We start from the raw sequence: 19,720 nt of genomic DNA, 5'->3' as shown, positions 1-19,720 counted from the left end.
AATAAAGTATTACGGCGCTTTTGAACGTTTAGTTTTAGATAAAAAGAGCGATATAAAAATCTGGTAAATAATAATAATAATATTAATAATTAATGTTTCGTTGATAAGATTCACCAAGAAAAGGGATTGGTAGTTATTATGATAATTATGGGAATGCTGATGAAATTTTGAACGTAATTATGTCTCTTTTTGAGCAATCATAGACACAATCCCTCGGACGAGTTCAATAATGTGTCAAACTGGATTGGTGAGAGAATAAAACATTAGTAGTAGAGTCATTCCCCTTGGATACACAAAACGCATTTACCTCGTACTTAGTAAAGAAACTTCTTTTCTTGGTTTTCTTGGGCTATTTTAACCACGCAAGATTTTTGCCCATAAATAATCAGCAAGTCACATTTTGCCTTCTTATCACAATAGAGATAATCCCTTCATGAATATTCACCAAACTAGGTCATATTGTTAGGATGGATCGAGGGCCAAACGCTAAATAAGAAAAGCAATAAAAGTTTACTATATTTATTTTCACACTCAACCTGGTGTAAAAATATGTCAATAATTATTTATACAATAACAATATTTAACTGTAACCATTCATTGAATAATACCTGTATCTTATGAGTATTCATGCTCAATATATCTTTTTGATCTTTATTTTTATCTTTATCTTATTCTACCTTTACCATTCAGATCAATATCCAATCTCCAACTGATGGCCATTTAAAATTCGGCCTATTTATATGAACGTTTTTGTTTACATTGTGATGTCATCTAGAATCAGGTTTTCCCGTAAAAACTGGGTCGCCCTCTAGAATTCTGGGAAACAAAATGGCGGACATTCACAACATTGTTGCAGGAGCAACTTTATATAATTAATACAAGATAATACATAAATGATTGAAATAGTAATTATGGATATTACTTAATAAGGTACATTTCTTAATGTTATTACCAATAATGGTTACTACATATTTTCCGAAAAGTATTATTTTTGATTGAAAGAGCATTGCATAAAGTAGGTGGGGAACAGCACATCAATATTGTATTTAACCATTAAATCTCGGAGTTTCCTAATGGGCCAAATCGGACTAGTAATACCAGACTTGTGGTTCTTGATTAAGTAAAAATGAACATGTTTAACCTTGTTTTACGCAGTTAGGGTTTTCTTAATTGGCCTGAATGGCGTGACCGAGTTGTTGTTGGGGCCGCTGACTTCAAATCACTTGTCCCTCACCGATGTAGGTTCGATCCTCGCTCGGGGCGTTTAATTTTTCATGTGAGGAAGCTATCCAGCTGGCTGACGGAAGGTTTATTATTCTACCCAGGTGCCCGCTCGTGATGAAATAATCCACTGAGTGGCACCTGATGTCTTCCTCCACCATCAAAGTTGGAAAGTCGCCATATGACGTATAGTTGTGTCGGAGCGACGTTAAACCCAGCAAAATAGATAAATAGCCAGAACGGACTATTACCACCGGAACTGTGACCATTGAAATTGAACACATATTGTCTCTATTTTACACAAAAGAGATCTTTTTTCTTGAGCAGTCGTCACAAAATTTGCTTAAATCGCTACTTTGAGTTCAGAATGATATGTTTCGTTATACGGTGCAAAAGTATTGCTCTCGCTTAAGCATTCCCTCGTGAAAATAGTTTTAAAATTGCAGATTGCCTGAAGTAAAGGCACATGTCTCCCAATACCACTTCATTTAAGCAGAAAGGAGAATTGATTAGAAATATCTAGCCATATCACAGACACAATTTTGATACAAGTTTATTGTTTTGAAAATAGAGAGGGAAATGACTAATCAACAAAACATAAACAAGAGTGATGGCCTTTCAAGGGAGACATGATATCATTATGCAGTTACCTTGACGTCATAACTCATTTAACAGAAAAAGTCATGCGAAACTAACCTTGGTGGAAGTCTGCTTGTTGCCGCAAAACAATTACCTTGTTCAAATTGAAAACCGCCCTTCTTAAAACAATAACACATGTACAAATATATTTATCTTATCTTATTAATTGACAACCTGATTCCCAACTAATTTACATAAATATGGTTAACCAATAGTATTACTAATAATTTGTAATTATGTAACGTCAAATTTTTTAGAGCAGCACCGTAGTCACACTGAGGTAAACCGAGGCAGTTGCCTCGGTTAAAATTTGTAGAGCAAAATAAAAGTAAGTCTATCACACTAATGAAAAATTCAGTTATAATAGTTCAAAAAAGTATATGAATATCATTAGAATATATTATCAGAATGTCATTTGCCTCATGACATAATTGAGGCAAGGTGAGGCAGAAATCCTAGCAGGCATATTGATAGCCTTGCCAGGCCCTGGTCCAGGGCTGGGCTGAGGAGGCCGGTGCTCCACCCCAAAGTTGACTTCATATACTTATCAAAGTTGCACCCAATCATTTTTATTATTATTATCAAATTTAAACCCAAAAACGCACCAGAGGCCACTATTTCATACCAATATTTCAAAATTGTCCCCAAAATTTAGACCAACAATATATAGGCCAACATTTCGTATCTGTATTTCAAAATTTTCTAGGAAAGAGAGCCCACTGAATCTACTAAAATTTCCCACGAAAAGGTAACAATACGCAAAACTGTACTTTAGGCATACAGACACTAAATACTAGGAAAATAGCGCGAAAAAAATGGTAGTCGGATATCGGATATAAACAGTCCTCAGTTTTTTTCTCGTTTTTTTTTTCCTGTGTAGAGCTATTTTCCTTATTTTCTTTGCATTTTTTTTTTGCTAAAATCACATGACAGATCTATGCTTGACAAGTAGGTAGCATTTTCATGATGAAAAACAAAATGACAGAATAGTTCTGGGTCTCATTTTTATGCCCCCACTTTGGGGGGGGGGCATATAGATTCCCCTGTCCGTCGTCCGCCTTCTCTCGTCCGTCTCGAGAATGTGTCGCCTGTCCAAATTGATGGTCACAAAACTTTACAGAAGTTGGTCACATGGTAGTGGCCGGTTCGCGTCCGGATTATTGTCTGTATGTTATGCGACTGTAAAAATTGGTCATTTCAGTGTTGTGTCGTGCCTAGCTCTAAAAGTATTTGACGTAGAGTCACAAAACTTTACAGGAATGTTGGTCAGCATGTGTAGTTGTGCACCTGGGGATTCGCGTCCGGATTCATTCAGCCATATAGGAGTTATGGCCCCTGACTCAATAAAAAAATTGGTCATTTTAATGTTGTGTCGCACGTAACTCCAAAAGTATTTGACCTAGAGTCACCAAAGTTTACAGGAATGCTGGTCAGCATGTACAGTTGTGCACCTGGGGATTCGTGTCCGGATTCATTCAGTCGTGTAGGAGTTATGGCCCATGACTTAGTTAAAAATTGGTCATTTTAATGTTGTGTCGTGCGTAGCTCCATTAGAAATATGTCAGTTTTATATAGAATAAAGAAGAACAGCTATTTTGTGTGCTGTAACCTGTACTGAGCATCCGTATATGTGATGAAATCACACCTGTGGTTACAGAGGAGTAATCTGAACAAAATAAAGTATCTTGTGTATCTTGATACTGTATTACATCCACCTCAGGCTTGAATTAAATTTAAATAAAAAATTTCCAAGAAATTTAGATAATAGCCATACAAAAATCTTTTTTTACCATAAACATAATTTTAATTTGAACATGTTCAATTTGTATTAGTCAAATACAAAACCGGACAGTGTATAAAATCTCAAAAAAGGTTAAAAGCAACGGATGGAAAAAAAACGCAGAATGATTTTTTAAATGATAAAACTAATTTAGATACTAAAATATTAAAACAGTCTCTAATTGTAGTAAAAGAGACATAAAATTGATGTATGATTTTCATATAAGCATTTACTATAAACCGTAAAACTAAGTCAGTGATAGTGTGTATAAGTAGATGAAATTAATTCCGGACACTTAAGTTAAAAATTTATTGTAATGAAATTTGAAATTCCCAAAATGTAGCTCCTGTGTTGCTTCATGCCTTCAATATTATATGTGATGATCAGTCCATCAAAAGATATTTATCAGTCAATTACTTTTACACACTTTGTGTTTTAGAAAATTGCTCTGTTATAACATTCATCATCTTGATTATTATTGCAGGAAATGAAGAGGTCGTACACTATACAAGTGCAGATCAAAATGCATGTTTAGATGTTATGAATAAAGCTGAGATTAAATGTGAAGGCTATTGGAATGTAGCTAAAGGCACTAAAGTCCTGATAAACAATTTCAATGACAATAAAATCAAGTGAGCATTTAACTCATTATAGACATGACTATGTCATAGAAGGACGTTTAATTCGTTTGTTAGCTCGACTATTCGAAGAATATGTAGAGCTTTTGCACTTACCCTTTCGTCGGCGTCAGCGTTGGCGTCCCGATTTGGTTAAACTTTTGAAACTTCACAAGCTTATTCACTGTGGTAAACTGATATACAGTGCACAAGTTCCATAACTCTTTTTCACTTGCCCTTTCTTCGGCGTCAGCGTCGGTGTCCCTATTTGGTTAACCTTTTGAAACTTCAAAAATTAATTCATTGTGATGAACTGATATGCAGTGCAGAAGTTCCACAACACTGTTTTTCTTTCTTCTTATAAAGCCCCTTTTTCTATTTAGCAATATTTGGTCAAGATTTTGTTTGAAAGCTGGTATCTCAGTACCCACTAATGGGAATGGATTGAAACTTCAAACCAGTTTTCCACTCTGATGAGTTTACATTCTAAAATCCTGTTTTGCAATTTTACAAATGTATCCTTCTTTTTTTCTTTTTCTTTTCTTTTTGACTTCAATGTTTATTCAGTTAATAAATACCTAGTGACAATGCTGATGAATAGTCGAGCGTTGCTGTCCTCCTACAAGTATTTTTTTATAAGTTATTCTTTTTCTTATTACATTGTTACACAAAGGAGAGATGCTTGTTCCATGAAGACAATTTTTAATATTTTTTTTAAGTGTTTGTCTTATTTTGTACGCAATTTATCTTGGAAACTGAACACTTTGAAGGAACCATTATTGTTTTTGCTGTTTTATCTTATGTCACCATTGTTTTACTTTCCGCTGTTAACTAGTAAATGCATCATCGTGTTTATCGCGGTTAGACATAAGGGACATCTTTAGATAACGACAGCTATCATAAAAAACCGAAAACGCATTGACAACATACAAACAAAAACAGATTACTAAATGTTAGTAACATTTTTTATATTTAGTCCTTTTGAGCCTGATGAGATTACAAAGAGAGCCAGAAGCGAGGTTGGACGTAGCGGATACAATGCCATATGGCGCAACTGTGAACATTTCGCTACAGAATGCAGATATGGAGAACCTTCGAATGAACAGGTATCTGAAGTTTCACGATATTCACTGTATATATTTGCGTATATATTTAAGAATACATTATTCTGCAGTTTGAGACAATCTGTAGGAAAAATAAAATATGACTTGTGGCAATAAAAAGATTCCGTAGTAACCTCAATAAATATTCGTATATAGTTTTGTGGACAAAGCTTTCAGGTACCAACTCTTGGGTTATGGATTCGAGTGTGTTTTGTCATGCCGTATCAGGTTTCAATTTATCTTTATCTGCAAAATTAACAGGTAGGCAATTGCAACGCTCACCATGGATTTCGATGGTTATTTTATAAAAAGAAATACACTAATACTCAACTTTTTCTTTGTATGTACGTGTTATTTATTCGTTATATGAAATTACGACCAGTTTTTGGTTCTGTTTACTTGCATTGATATGCTGTAATAAAATAGCCATGTAATAAGTACACAAAATAATCAAACATAACAAAAAGGTTAACTATTTTACATAAAATACGGTATAGAATAACACTGCATTTTCAAAAAGTTATTCTGAACTGAATTCGGATCGGATACCTTACCACTTCACTACCGTGTCATCGTCTGCCTACATACAAAATCGATTAGAATGAATATTCAAAATATCATAGGGCCAGAAAATGCACTCTAATCCATGAGTCCAAGATGGGTACTTGGACACGTAGCTATCTGCAAATGTGACACGATCAGTTTAGGTAAGTACATATCATATCATATTGGTTTATCAATAGTAGTATCGCTATTTAGTTTACAATATCCGAACATCATTACGGAAAATCGGAATATTCTGAATATGCCATCAATACTTACGCACAATACGTCATTTCTAAATGTAATGTTGGCTTAATTGAGCAAATAAACATGTATATTGCTAACACGCGAAACACGTTTCATGTTGGCTGAAAGTCTGTGAATCGTTAGAAACGATGATTGAAAAGAATAGAACATACTTTTGCGGAAACGTTATAGGTTGAAACAGAACACAAAAGTCAATTTTAGAGCAAGCTTCAATACAAAATGTCCCATTGCATAAATTGAGCAAAACATGAGTTTGTACATGTAACTTAAATAAAGCGTTGAAAATTAGAATGAATATCTTTTATATTTTTGCAAATGATACACATTGAAATTATATGACACCTGTGTTAATACATAACAAAGACTTTACATTTATTTTTTATCAAATCAAGAAAAACAAACATATAACTATGCGAATACTTTTCTAAGAAATGAAAAGATTTTTATCAATACGATATTAAAATTCAATATACACTTCAAATTTTAACAATATACAGAAACAGGATCGAATATTTCAATTCAACTTATTCAAGCAGGTACTTTTAATATGATACCAGTCAACAGAACATACAACATATACATTGAGTATAATCATGTTAGTCCCTTTGTCTTGCAAACTAGCACCGGTTGAGTATTTGGTTGTCGCGAGACTAGAGTATTTCGAAACGGCGGCGGTGGTACAATGGCTGATGGAAGGTAAAAGCCTAAATTCGTCTGTTTACATCCGTACTATAATAGAAATTTCAAATATATGAATGAAGCTTTTGAAATATAAGCTTTTAACTAAAACATAAATAACAAACTTCAAAACTTACTCTTCATAAGCATTCTTATCAATGAAGATATCTTATAAATATATAGATAATGTGTTTTTCAAATAGTTATTGATACAGTGTTACCAAAGCAATATTTATAAGATAATTTTAGTAACGATGATACATAAATATCAAATATACATTAGTAAGCAATCACTTAATAAGAATTTAAAGCTTCCATTAAAACAAACCGAATATTCGAATATATTCGAATATGGCAAACCGAATATTCGAATACTGATTTCAGTATTCGTTCCCATCCCTACTATTTAGTTTCTATCACCGAACACTCATTTACGGAAACATACGGAATATTCCTGAATGCCCGATCAATACTTACGCACAATACGGTTCTTTCTCTTTAAATGTAATGTTGGCCTTAATTGATGCAAAATACAACATAGATATATTGCATAAGCAGCGCCGGAAACACGTTATCGTTGGCTGAAAGGTCATTGAATCCGATTAGGTAAACGATGAGTTGAAAGACATAGAACAACCTACTTTCTTGAAACAGTTATTAGGTGAAAAGACGCACAAATAGTCAATATTTAGAGCAAGCTTTCAATACAAAATGACCCTCTGCATAAATTGAGGCACAAACATAGTTTTTAATGTAACTTAAATAAAAGCGTTTGAAAAATTTAGAATGCAATATCGTATTTAAATATATCTTTGCAAACATGATACAACCTTGAAATGTATATACATCTGTGTATAAATACATTAAACATAAAGACTTTTACCAGTTATATTTCTTTATCAAATCAAGAAAAAAAACAATAATACTATGCGAATTACTTTTCTAAGAAATGAAAAGATTATTATATCAATACGATATATAAAATTCAAATATACACTTCAAATTTGATAACAATATACAAAACAGGATGAAATATTTTCATTCAAACTTATTTCCAAAGCAGGGTACTTTTAATATTTGGGATACCACTGTCAACAGAACATAACAACATATACACTTGTCATTACCATGTTCTATCCCTTTGTCTCGCAAACTAGCACCGGTTGAGTATTTCGGTTGTCGCGAGACTAGAGTATTCGAACGGACGGCGGATGGACAATGGGCTGATGGAAGGTAAAAGCCTAAATTTTCGTCTGTTTACACCAGTAACTTATAAATAGAAATTTCAAATATATGAAGAAGCTTTGAAATATAAGCTCTTAACTAAACATAAAATAACAAACTATTCAAAACTTACTCTTCAGTAAGCATTTCTTTATCAAATGAAATTTATCTCTATATAATCATATAAATTAATTGTTTCTTTCAAAAATATGTTATTGATAAAGTGTCAAAGCAATATTTAATAAGATAAGTTCTTAAGTAAACATGAAATAATAAACTATTCAAAACTTACTATTCAGTAAGCATTTCTTTATCAAATGAATGTTATATCTATATAATCATATAAATCAATCGTTTCTGTCAAAGAAATTTGTTACTGATAAAGTGTCAAATCAATATTTGATATGTTGAGGCAGACTTCGTCATACTGCATTCTTCAATGAAAATAACAAGTTAATCTTTTAGTACAAACTTCTTTAGATTGTAACACTTACATGCAGATTGCTATCGCTTCTACGAGCATAAGACAGTAAAATGGTTAATATATTTTATTCTCTGGTAATTATTTCTTCAGTAGCTAAGATTTAGTTGATATACTCTGTAAAAGAAGTCTGCGTTTAGTAGAGTAGCACTGCATGAGAAAACAATGTTTGTAAAACAGGTCTAAGTTGAACTGGCTTTGTATTGCATTGAAAAAAAACTGAATACAATATAGGTCTAACTGAATTTTGGTGCATTTTATTACAAGAAACTCTAGTTAGATTACCAGTGTATCTTTTTATGCCACCAAACGGGGAGGATTTAGTTGTTCGATCGTCTATCTGTCCATCCGTGTGTCAGTTTTCTGAAGAATGCGTAGGCCTACAGGTGTTACACTTTATAGGATGATGCCTGAAGTAATTATAGTAACCTTATTTTTGGGCGGTCAGTTGGTCAAAGGTCAAGTTCGCAATGACCTTGAGGTTGAAAACGGTTTAGCTGTAGAACGTTTTATCATGCAGGCTTCAAATTACATACAATGATTGCCTGTTAGTGCATGGCCGCTATCGTTTTGGGTCAATATGTCAAAGGTCAAGGTGAACCTGAGACTGATAAATATTTCCGATCGGTAATTGTAGATAGCTTTTCCTTATAGGCTCCGCCTAGACAACTGAAGAACGCCTTGGCGCTCATTGACCTTGAAACTGAAAAACTGTTTCCATTGATAGCTGAGGAACGCTTTGGCCTAAGGCGTCATACTTGATAGGGTGAATGCCTGTGATCATAGATGACCCCCATGATTTGGGGGTCAGTAGGTCATGGTAATGTTAAGATTGGTCAGAGGTTTTATCAACTTTGAGTAGTTTTTCATATTATGTCTATATTTGTACCCTATGCCGAGGAGAGTTCGAACCTGGGTCACAAGTCACTGTTTCTGGTGTTGTAAACTGAAGAATTTTATTAATATTTCTGACAGATAGAAGAACACCTTCTGCTGAAATGGTATGACCCAAAAATTCAACTGACTTTTTAAATATTTGACATTTTTCTGGTTTAAGTTTAGGACATGCTTGCTCAGTTCTTTCCAGTACCGCATTTACTCGTGCTACATATTCGTCAGGGTTACTTGCGTACACAACAATATCATTAAAGTAAGTGTAGTCCATTAAAGTACATAAAGTACAGTCTCAATACACCGCTAAAATGTTGCACTACAATTTTTCATACCCACCTGATAAAGTAGAAGTTTTTTCAGAATAGGTCTTGCCTGTGCTGGAATTTGATCGTATACGAGCATGAAGTACAAGCCATATCTGACAAGTTTCAACGATGAATTTTATAAATTTTCTAAAAAAAAATATGTACATATAAAATTCAAAAATCGTAATATGTCTGTTCTGTAACCTGTGTCCTCCTACCAGAGCTCGTAAATGACTGGTCAAGATCTAGGTCTTCAAGTATAGACATGTGGTGGCACAAAGATGAGCACTACTTATCTAAGCTGTGCAAACTACAATTTTGAGTTTTAGATGAGTGATACAATCACATACTTTATGCCCTTTGTGCATATTTTCTACTCAGTCATAGGCCATAACTCTAGTATGCAAGGTAACATCCAAAACAAAACACATTTGCACAAATTCACGTGCTGTATAGATATCTCCTAATTTTCTATGACTAAACCAACTATAAATACATTAACATGGAAAACAAGGAATTCAACATTTTTCTTACATGTCACAATCTTAATATATTTCTAGATTTTGTACCTATTAAGAATTAGCTCAGTGGTAAAGCATACTGTCCATGTTCAACAGATCTTTTGCAGAGTGGGTTCGAAACTCAGCATCGACATTTAATTTTTATTTCACTTTTGCATAAAAATTAAGATTCCTTCATGAGCTCTGTGACAACACGGCAGAGAGGTATCTAAAGGCGATACGGCAGATCAGAATAATTTATTATATATCAAAGATGAAATTGATTAAATGCATGCACTTAAGCCATGCAAATAATGAACATACTTTTGTGTTATATAAAGACATATATACAAATACAAACATTCAAAGAAAGAAACAAAAATAATGGAAGCAAAAAGGAAAACGAAATAACCTTCATGAGGATTCGAACCCACAAAACGATTTGCTTATATCCATTTATTGTCTGCATTTTACCCAAATGAGCTCTGTTGTCATATGCTTTGTGGATTTTTAAAATTAAACAAATACTAATATTTGCTTGTCAAGTGCAAGCATTATGAATTGTTATTTCATCAGTTATCATGAATAAGACTCGTCCTCGGCGGGAATAATGTTATCGTTGGGGATTAGCAGTTATGTTAATTTCAAGGGAGGCAATCCAAATAATACTATCCATAATGGCTGTCTGTTGCTAGGGGGCAGTGATTATGCTTTTAAAACACATGTCACAGAAACAGCATTTTAGAACTTTTTGATATTTATTGTCCCACTGTCTTGTAAGCTGTACGGCCGTAAATGTTTAGACACTTCCAAGATGGCGGACGCTGAAAGTCAACACAGGTAGGTGTTCCAGTTTTTCATTAATAACATGTTTTCTTCAACACTTTTACCAGCCACACTTATAGCAAATGATAGCGGAATAACATGTTCCTCCTCGGAATTATCTAAGAGTTTGTTGATTTCATTGTTTCTCAAATTATATTGACGTAAAATGTGCCAGTCTGATGAAATTAAAATCGAATCGAGGAACACACATTATTTTCGGTCGTATCTTTTTCAATATTTATATCTATTTGAATATTTCTGTGGTATTTTGAAGCTTTTTACTGGTTCTTTACGATGGTAATGCTTGATTTTACGAAACATATCTGGAAATATAAACTTTTTTACGATTTTTAAATTGTCAGTACAGCGGCGTAGACTATACCAACATATTCACGCTGAGCGGTGTAGACACGTTTTTTTGTGAACGGTTTATACATAGAATTAAGGTTTCGATGGAGGCCTTGAGAAACAAAAATCAAACAACACCAAATCATAGAAAGAAAGAGTTGTTTGACATGAAAATTGAACAGCATGTAAAACATGTATATTACTTTACGAAACAAGTGTCAGTATACTGATATAAACATTGAATTCCGGAAAAGGGCTGCCTAAAGGGGCTCCACTTCCGGACAGTTAAACGCCTTTAAAAACTCACCATTTTCAAAGAACTGTTACACATGTTCGTTTTGATGCATTTGCAATAGCGTGCGAGTGGTGAAATTTCGCATAACAAGGTGGAACACAGTTTTCAGCAATTGTTTATCTTTATTTCTTTACAAATGGCATTCATTTTCAAAGGGAGACAACTGTTCCCAATTATTTTAAGTACAAATGGCATTCATTTTCAAAGGGAAACAACTTTTTCCGATTATTTTAAGTAATCTTTCAGAAAAAGTTGTCTCCCTTTGAAAATGAATGCCATTTGTAAAGAAAAAAAGATAAACAATTGCTGAAAACTATGTTCCACCTTGTTACGTGAAAATTCACCACTCGCACGCTATTGCAAATGCATCAAAACAAACATGTGTAACAGTTCTTTGAAAATGGTGAGTTTTTAAAGGCGTTTAACTGTCCGGAAGTGGAGCCCCTTTAGGCAGCCCTTTTCCGGAATTCAATGTTTATATCAGTATACTGACACTTGTTTCGTAAAGTAATATACATGTTTTACATGCTGTTCAATTTTCATGTCAAACAACTCTTTCTTTCTATGATTTGGTGTTGTTTGATTTTTGTTTCTCAAGGCCTCCATCGAAACCTTAAGCGAAAAAACTGAACGGTGTAGATACAAGTTTTGAATGGTGTATACATTGTTTTCCATTTTGGGTTTATGCCATTCACGTGTTATTACTGTTGACACTCAGAAAGAAGTTAACATATCGGACCATTTGTTAACGTATCTGACAGCAGTAATTTTCGTTTTTAGAATAAACATACATTGATTTTTAATATGTTTGGTGTATATTCCCATATACATGTGGTGTGGTTTTAGTGTATACACTGATGTATACAACTGATGCTAACGGTTGGCTATAAAATGGGTTAACGTATCTGATGATTTTGTTAACGTATTTGATGATTTTTTTCTGTGTACAATCAAATACATATCTATGTCCAGACTATTCACCAAATGTGAAAAGGTAATTTGCACAGGTAATTGTTATATACTTTCATTAAGAACGTATGCTAAAATCTGTACTTTTTCATTTTTCAGGTCTATAATGGCGAAAAGTCGAGCTTAATATAAAAAAGAATATATATAGAGAAAAAAGAAGAATGATTAATCATACCTGGAAAAGGAGCATTTACGAGCTAAAGGAAACCGAGAGTCCATTAACAAGCACAAATTCGTTTGAGAATGATACAACAAGAATGCAAATGATGCCTAGATCACAACATGATCTGAATCTGCTTGGAGTAAAAATCATTCTAGAAAAGTAATAAAAAAACTGGAGATGTCAGATGCAATTATTGCTGAAGGGAGAGAGGCAGCACAAAAAAGCAATATCTCAGTCAATGAAAAGAGTATGATGAGAGTAGTCAGTGGAAGAATAGTAAAAAAAGTGTAAGTGTTAGACACTATCAGAAAGCAAACAGGTCTTGGTAGAAAAGGGCTGAAAAGTTCCAACACGAAGATAATGAGACCCATTTGTCGAAAACGACTCGACGAAGAGAGAACATGATGAAAACAGAAATCATTTAGTTCCTTGAAAGGGAACATCATGTCAGTATTCAGATGCCTGGGAAAAAGATACCAAAGCCCATGAACCAAGGTGATAAGAGACAAGTGCATATCCTCAATCATTATCTAGAGAATATATATCGAAAGTATAAAGCAGAAAACCCAAACATAAAGATTTCTAAATAAAGTCCAAGACAGTAAAGCCGACAATGAAAACGTAAAGTGACAGATGAAAGTTCCTGTTGTTGGATCATTTGTTTTGGCTAAATATGAGGGCAAACAGTATGTGGGTAAAATCCGACTCCAATGAAAAGGATGCGCATGTTTCGTTCATGGAAAAGACCCGTGTCAAATGGTCGATACCACTGTTCAGATGGCCTTCAAGAGCTGATGAATTGTGGGTACACTTTGAAAACATCATATCTTTAATCTAGGAACCGTCCCCCTATGGTAAGACCAAAAGGCAGTACAGATTGAACAATAATGACTCTGCTTTCTTTGCTAACTGATGTTCAGACTGATGTTCAGTTTACGACAATTTAACTTTAGAGTTTTTGTGTTAACGTATCTGATGACATTTTTCTTTGACTCCACTAGCAATAGCAGAAGTACTAGTATAAGTTATATTCACATAATTATGTAAATTTACATTGAATGTGTTTGAGAAAATGCAGTATTCTTTATATACCACTTTTCCTACTGATTTAAACTTTAACCGTAATAAATGATTAATTTTTAACTGTTTTTTTATATTTATTTTACTGATGTATGGACATTATACAGAAACGATGCAGTAGAAAAAATTGTGAGGTATCGGTCAAACAATATGCATATGTTATGATAATGTTTGTTGTAATAGTTCTTTTTCACATTTCCATTCATTAGATGTGTTCATTCATTCATTGTTGCCTTTCATCAGATATACCTCTGGTTTACGCATAAAATTATTATCATATATATACAAACATAAAATAATTAGTATAAATCAAGTAAGGTAGTAAGCAGAGATTTTTTTAATATAGTTACCTTTGTAATATGATAGTTATTGTAAGATTTGTGTTAAACAATAGCGGTGTAATTTTGAAAGATATATGAAAGTGGTCAGTTAACAAGAAATTTTTCATTTGATTACACTATGCAAAACGTAGAACAAAAACGAAACATTGTTAATTTTGATTTACATACATAAATGTTTCTAAATTTCCATAACAAAGTTTTACATGATACAAAAGTGTAATTTTGTCAAACTTAATTTCACTGATTAACGTATCTGATGAGAAAAGTCAACACCTTTAAAAAATATGATTTTTTTGGTGTATTAAGTTGGTTGGGAATCACCCATTATCAGTTTTATGAAACTTGTATGTTGTAATTTCAATGAAAATTGAGATAGGTTTGATCAGATTTACTTTCATTTTTCCCATTTTCAAAAATGATGTTGGAACTTTAAGTGAATTTGAACGCGTAGTTAATTTACATATATTTTTAAATGGCATTTTTAGCATAGCCGAAATTAACTTGTATCTACATCGTTCAGTTTTTTCGCTTAATTCTATGTATAAACCGTTCACAAAAAATCGTGTCTACACCGCTCAGCGTGAATATGTTTGTATAGTCTACGCCGCTGTATTGGCAATTTAAAAATCATAAAAAATTTGATATTTCCAGTTATGTTTCGTAAAATCAAGCATTACCATCGTAAAGAACCGGCAAAAAGCTTCAAAATACCACAGAAATATTCAAACAGTTATGATTACTGAGTAAGATACGACTGAAAATAATGTGCATTCCTCGATTCGATTTTAATTTCATCAAATTGGCACATTTTTCGTCAATATAATTCGAGAAACAATGAAATCAACAAACTTTTAGATAATGCCGCGGAGAAACATGTTATTCCGCTATCATTTGCTATAAGTATGGCCGTTAAAAGTGTTGAAGAAAACATGTTATCAATGAAAAACTGGAACACCTACCTGTGTTGACTTTCAGCGTCAGCAATCTTGGAAGTGTCTAAACATTTACGGCCGTACAGCTTACAAGACAGTGTGTCCTGAACATCACGAAACTTTAAAGACCACATTGATCAAGCACAGTAGACGTTTTACTATCCTAAACATTCGTACTGAAATGTAAAGTACAAAATACAAAAACAGATATAGCTCTAGTGTGACATGTGTGCAGTTATGTTCCTAACTATCCTTTTACTTATTCTATGGTCATTTAGTACACAACAAAAGTATTATCTTTCTACTCAGGGCAAGAAAATGTTCTGTCAGTCCCTGTTTTGAACCCGGGACTCTTTGCTTACAGGGCAAGTGCTCTATTGCCTAAGCTAACCAGTTACAATCACATAGATAAATTGTATCAATAACATTGTTGAAAATAAACAAACAAGAGGGCCATGATGGCGCTATATCGCTCACCTGAATTTAATTGCTTGGTTAAACAAATTTCTTTGCTAATGCTTCAAAAACAAACAAAAAATAGATGAGAAGGTCATGGTAAAGTTTCTTCAATATAAGTACTGAAATCTGTTAAAAATTATACACACGGTCCAAATCTCTTTGCTGTAGCTTCAAAAACAAGAAAGTAGGTTAGCAGGTCATGGTAAGTAATATTTAAGATCAGTATTGAAATATGTATCAAAAGTTCTACATGTGGTCCAAATTTCCATGCTGTATCTTTAAAAACACGAAAGTTGGTCAGAAGGTCACGATTAAGACTATTCAAGATGACTATTGAAATATGTATAAAAAATATACAGGTGGTCCAAATTTCTATACTGTAACTTAAAAAAACGAAAAAAGTAGGTCAGTAGATCACGATTTAAGTAGGTCAAGGCCACAGTCAAGTGACCGCTAATTACTTGGGGTCATCAGGTAATTATAGTTAAACAGTCTAGGAAATATGATCAGATAATTTTTCAAGTATTTTTTCCTATATAACTCATACAAGTGACCCCCGGGGCGGGGCCTCTTTTCAACCAAGGGGCATAATTTGAACACTCTTGTTAGAGAACCAATAGGCAATTCTACATACCAAATATCACAGGCCTAAGCCTTGAACTTTCAGACAAGAAGATTTTTTACGTATTTCCTTTAAAAGTCTATGTAAAACGTGGGACCCCCTGGGTGGGGTCTCTTTTCACAAGGTAGCATCACAAGGTAATGCTACATGCCAAATACCAAAGGCCTAGATCTTGCGGTTTCAGACGAGAAGATTTTTAAAGTTTCTTTCCTATATAACACTATGTAAAATTTGGGACCCCCGGGGCGGAGCCTCCTTTCACCCCTTGGGCATCATTTGAACAAACTTCATGGATGATGGGGGATGATTTGAACAATCTTGGTACAGGATCTCTAGATGATGATACATACCAAATATCAAAGCCCTGGGACCTGTGGCTTTGGACAAGAAGATTTTTAAAGTTTTTCCTTTCGGTTGCCATGGAAACCAGAGTTCTGTATGGAATTCAATTCTTTGAACAATTTTTAAAGTAGACCATCCAAGAAACATCCCTGTGAAGTCTCATCAAAATTGGCTTAGTGGTTTAGGAGATGTTGTTTAAAGGAAAGTGTGGACGGACGTCGGACGCCGGATGGACGGACGACGGACGGTGAGTGATCACGATAGCTAACCCTGAGCACTTTGTGCACAGGTGAGCTAAAAAGAAAAACTGAGCTGTGTGGGCAGTAGCCTAATGAAGAAAAAATGGAGAGTATTCATTGAAAATGCGTGCTGGTAAAGTCCAGTTGTCCCATTCTCTCCTTTGCACTCACCAATTTAGTCCTATACCATGTCACACTCGACCTTCCCATATTTCTCCCTTGAATTTCTAATGGGACATAATTATCAAGCTTGCGGTTCCACATTAGGCGCCAAATGTAACAGGGTGGGCAAAATGTGCAGTCAGTCTGGGGAAACCTTTCAATTTGTTTTTGTTATTTTGTAGGTACAACGTCGTGTGGTTTTCGTTTTCGCAATTATAGTCTTGTGTGCCGGCGCTTTTCTTCTTAGGCGAACATCTGAGCAAAGGTAGGCCGAAAAGGAGCTGACGGAATCTACCTTAACAATTAGATGATATGCTCGGAATGAATTTTCTTAGTGTTATTGATCTCTGTTGATAATTATTGATCTCTGTTGATAATGTGGAAGGATAATGTTATGCTTTAAATGTGTTGGTGTTTACATTTTAATATTGTATTTTTATAATCACTGAATTTATTGAAATTGATGTTACAAATATTTTTCCTTGGTTAATAGTTTAAATAACAACCATCATTTATTTTATCAAGAATTTCTTGAGACATTTGTTTACTACTGTTGTTGAATAAGTGCTAAAATGTTTCCTCATAACACGGGTTTCCAGTCAACCCCTGTCAATAATTAATAGAATTATTTGATATTACTTGAAATTAGAACAATACATACAGCCTTCTCTAAATTTATTAAACATGTCACCAATCTGTACCATCAATATATTCAAATAGATATAGATACGTAATAATAAAACCTTAAAATATTGCTTGCAAGTTACATGTATATTCCTATTTTCCCTTTCAAATTGATAAGTTTGGTTGTGTCGGCCGCTCAAATTTGGTAGCTCATCGACCGGAAGGGACCAAGTGTAGCAAACTAATTAGATTAAACATTACAAGTGAAACTGCCAAAAGGATCCCGGTCGCCGAGTCACCTTTGAAAATATTACTAATGGCATCAAATGCTACGCGTCGCATTACCAAAAGAGTCCCACTGATCGTGCAACCATAGACCCCAGCTTCCAAGTTGATCGTACCGTGAATCGGTACCAACCTTGAAAGCAAAGAACCCATAATCACACTACCAGCTCGATACGAGGTATGCCGGTAGAACATGTAATGCGTTACTGGCAGCAAACACGTCGACTAGGCCTTACAAAAACTACATGGGCCAGACCTAGTGACCCGAAGCAACATTCAGGTCAACGACAGACTACCAACAAACCCGAAGCAACATTCGAGTTTACCACTACTTAGTGACCCGAAGCAACATTCGGGTCGACAACAATAGGTAAACAAGTAACCGGAAGCAATAGTCCAGCTGACAACCATTGAAATAATCTGGTGACTCAAAGTAACAATAACAGCTTACATAAAGTAGTGACCTGCGAAATAAGATAGGAAAATCCGAATAAGGACGGCCATGTCTCCTCTTGAATGCAAAATAGAATGCCATCGAGGAGAGAAGTCACGCCCATATTCCGAAGTAAGCGAAATTTTAAATTGTAAATAACGATAGCTTGTTAAATTTACTTCATAGGAACTGCAACGCCTGGGCACCTTACGACCAATAAGAATTTTACCGCCACAATAAATTTTAATTTATCCCCCAAAATTATTATTGAGACACACAGAGATATTTTATTATTGCAGATTTCAAATAGTACAGATAAAACTCCAACCCTACCTCATTTAAGTGGACCCCATCAGATCTGAAAATATTAGTAGCCGTATCAATATCTGTGCTCACTATATCACTCTTGCCAGACCGACTTGTAATAATCCGGCCCGATCTATTTATTTGTTTGCGTTTGACTTCAATAGCTTTGACATTACAGGCCCCCACCAGATCCTCCTTGGTAAAATATCTACCCAAATGATAATTGTCTGGGGGAAGGCATCGCGTAAGTATTTCACTTCTGTCTCTATTAGCTTCCTTAGCTCGATAGCGGATAAACTTGTCAAATCGTTACCACCTAAATGTAAAATGACAGCCCTTGGTGGCGATGACAGTAACACTTGAGTCTGTACAGAATGGCGAAATGAGGTCCATCGAAGTCCGCTTATTCCCCACCAGGCTATAGTTATCTCGGGTAACGACAGGTTTGGTTTGCTCTGCTGCTCGTTTACCAGCCCAAAACGAAATCGAATCGCCCAGGACCCACACGTCTACAAATAATTATTAAATGGAATTGACAAAAATACCTTTAATGTGGAAAATTCGCTTTAAACGGAATAACTACCAGAAAGAACTGACTTTTGTGTACTTTGAAAAATGTTGTCCGCTGATACAGTTAAGAGTGGGAAAACACCTCTTGACTGTATAATTACGTTCGGATATATACTTTATAGCAATTAGATTTCCATCTACCAAGTTTCATAATTCATAATAAAAAAAACCCTTAGTTTCCAAGTCTGTAGCCCGGCCGATTCTAAAGCTATGCGATTTAAATGTACCAGTAATTTGATTTTTATTCAAACATTTATACAGAATGGCTGCAAATTGAGCTCCGGTAACCGGGGTGCCATCTTGGTGACAAAATAAGATTCCTTCATTTTTTGATCTTACGGCCAAGAAATCTAGTAATGCTTGAACCGCACAGACAGGCCCGGATTCTCTGGGTATTTTTAACACAGTCGGTTTTCCCCTTTGGTTTGTTTTACTATGCCGAAGTTGAATTGTAAGATATTGGTTATCAATCA

At 34.4% G+C, this 19,720-nt stretch overlaps 1 protein-coding gene across 1 annotated transcript in view; it reads left to right on the top strand.

The window, feature by feature from the left end:
* LOC128559430 (phospholipase A and acyltransferase 2-like) overlaps positions 1-17,783 on the top strand; it is a 49,257-nt gene extending 31,474 nt beyond the window's left edge. The window contains exons 4-6 of the mRNA XM_053551001.1: positions 4,125-4,272; positions 5,234-5,363; positions 17,212-17,783. Coding sequence (XP_053406976.1) covers positions 4,125-4,272; positions 5,234-5,363; positions 17,212-17,298 — 365 coding nt within the window. The 3' untranslated portion in view covers positions 17,299-17,783. The remainder of the gene's footprint in view (positions 1-4,124; positions 4,273-5,233; positions 5,364-17,211) is intronic.
* Positions 17,784-19,720: the final 1,937 nt, after the last annotated feature.

Source organism: Mercenaria mercenaria, chromosome 1, assembly GCF_021730395.1.
Source record: "Mercenaria mercenaria strain notata chromosome 1, MADL_Memer_1, whole genome shotgun sequence".
NCBI lineage: Eukaryota > Metazoa > Mollusca > Bivalvia > Venerida > Veneridae > Mercenaria > Mercenaria mercenaria.
This window is presented reverse-complemented; position numbering and strand designations above follow the sequence as displayed.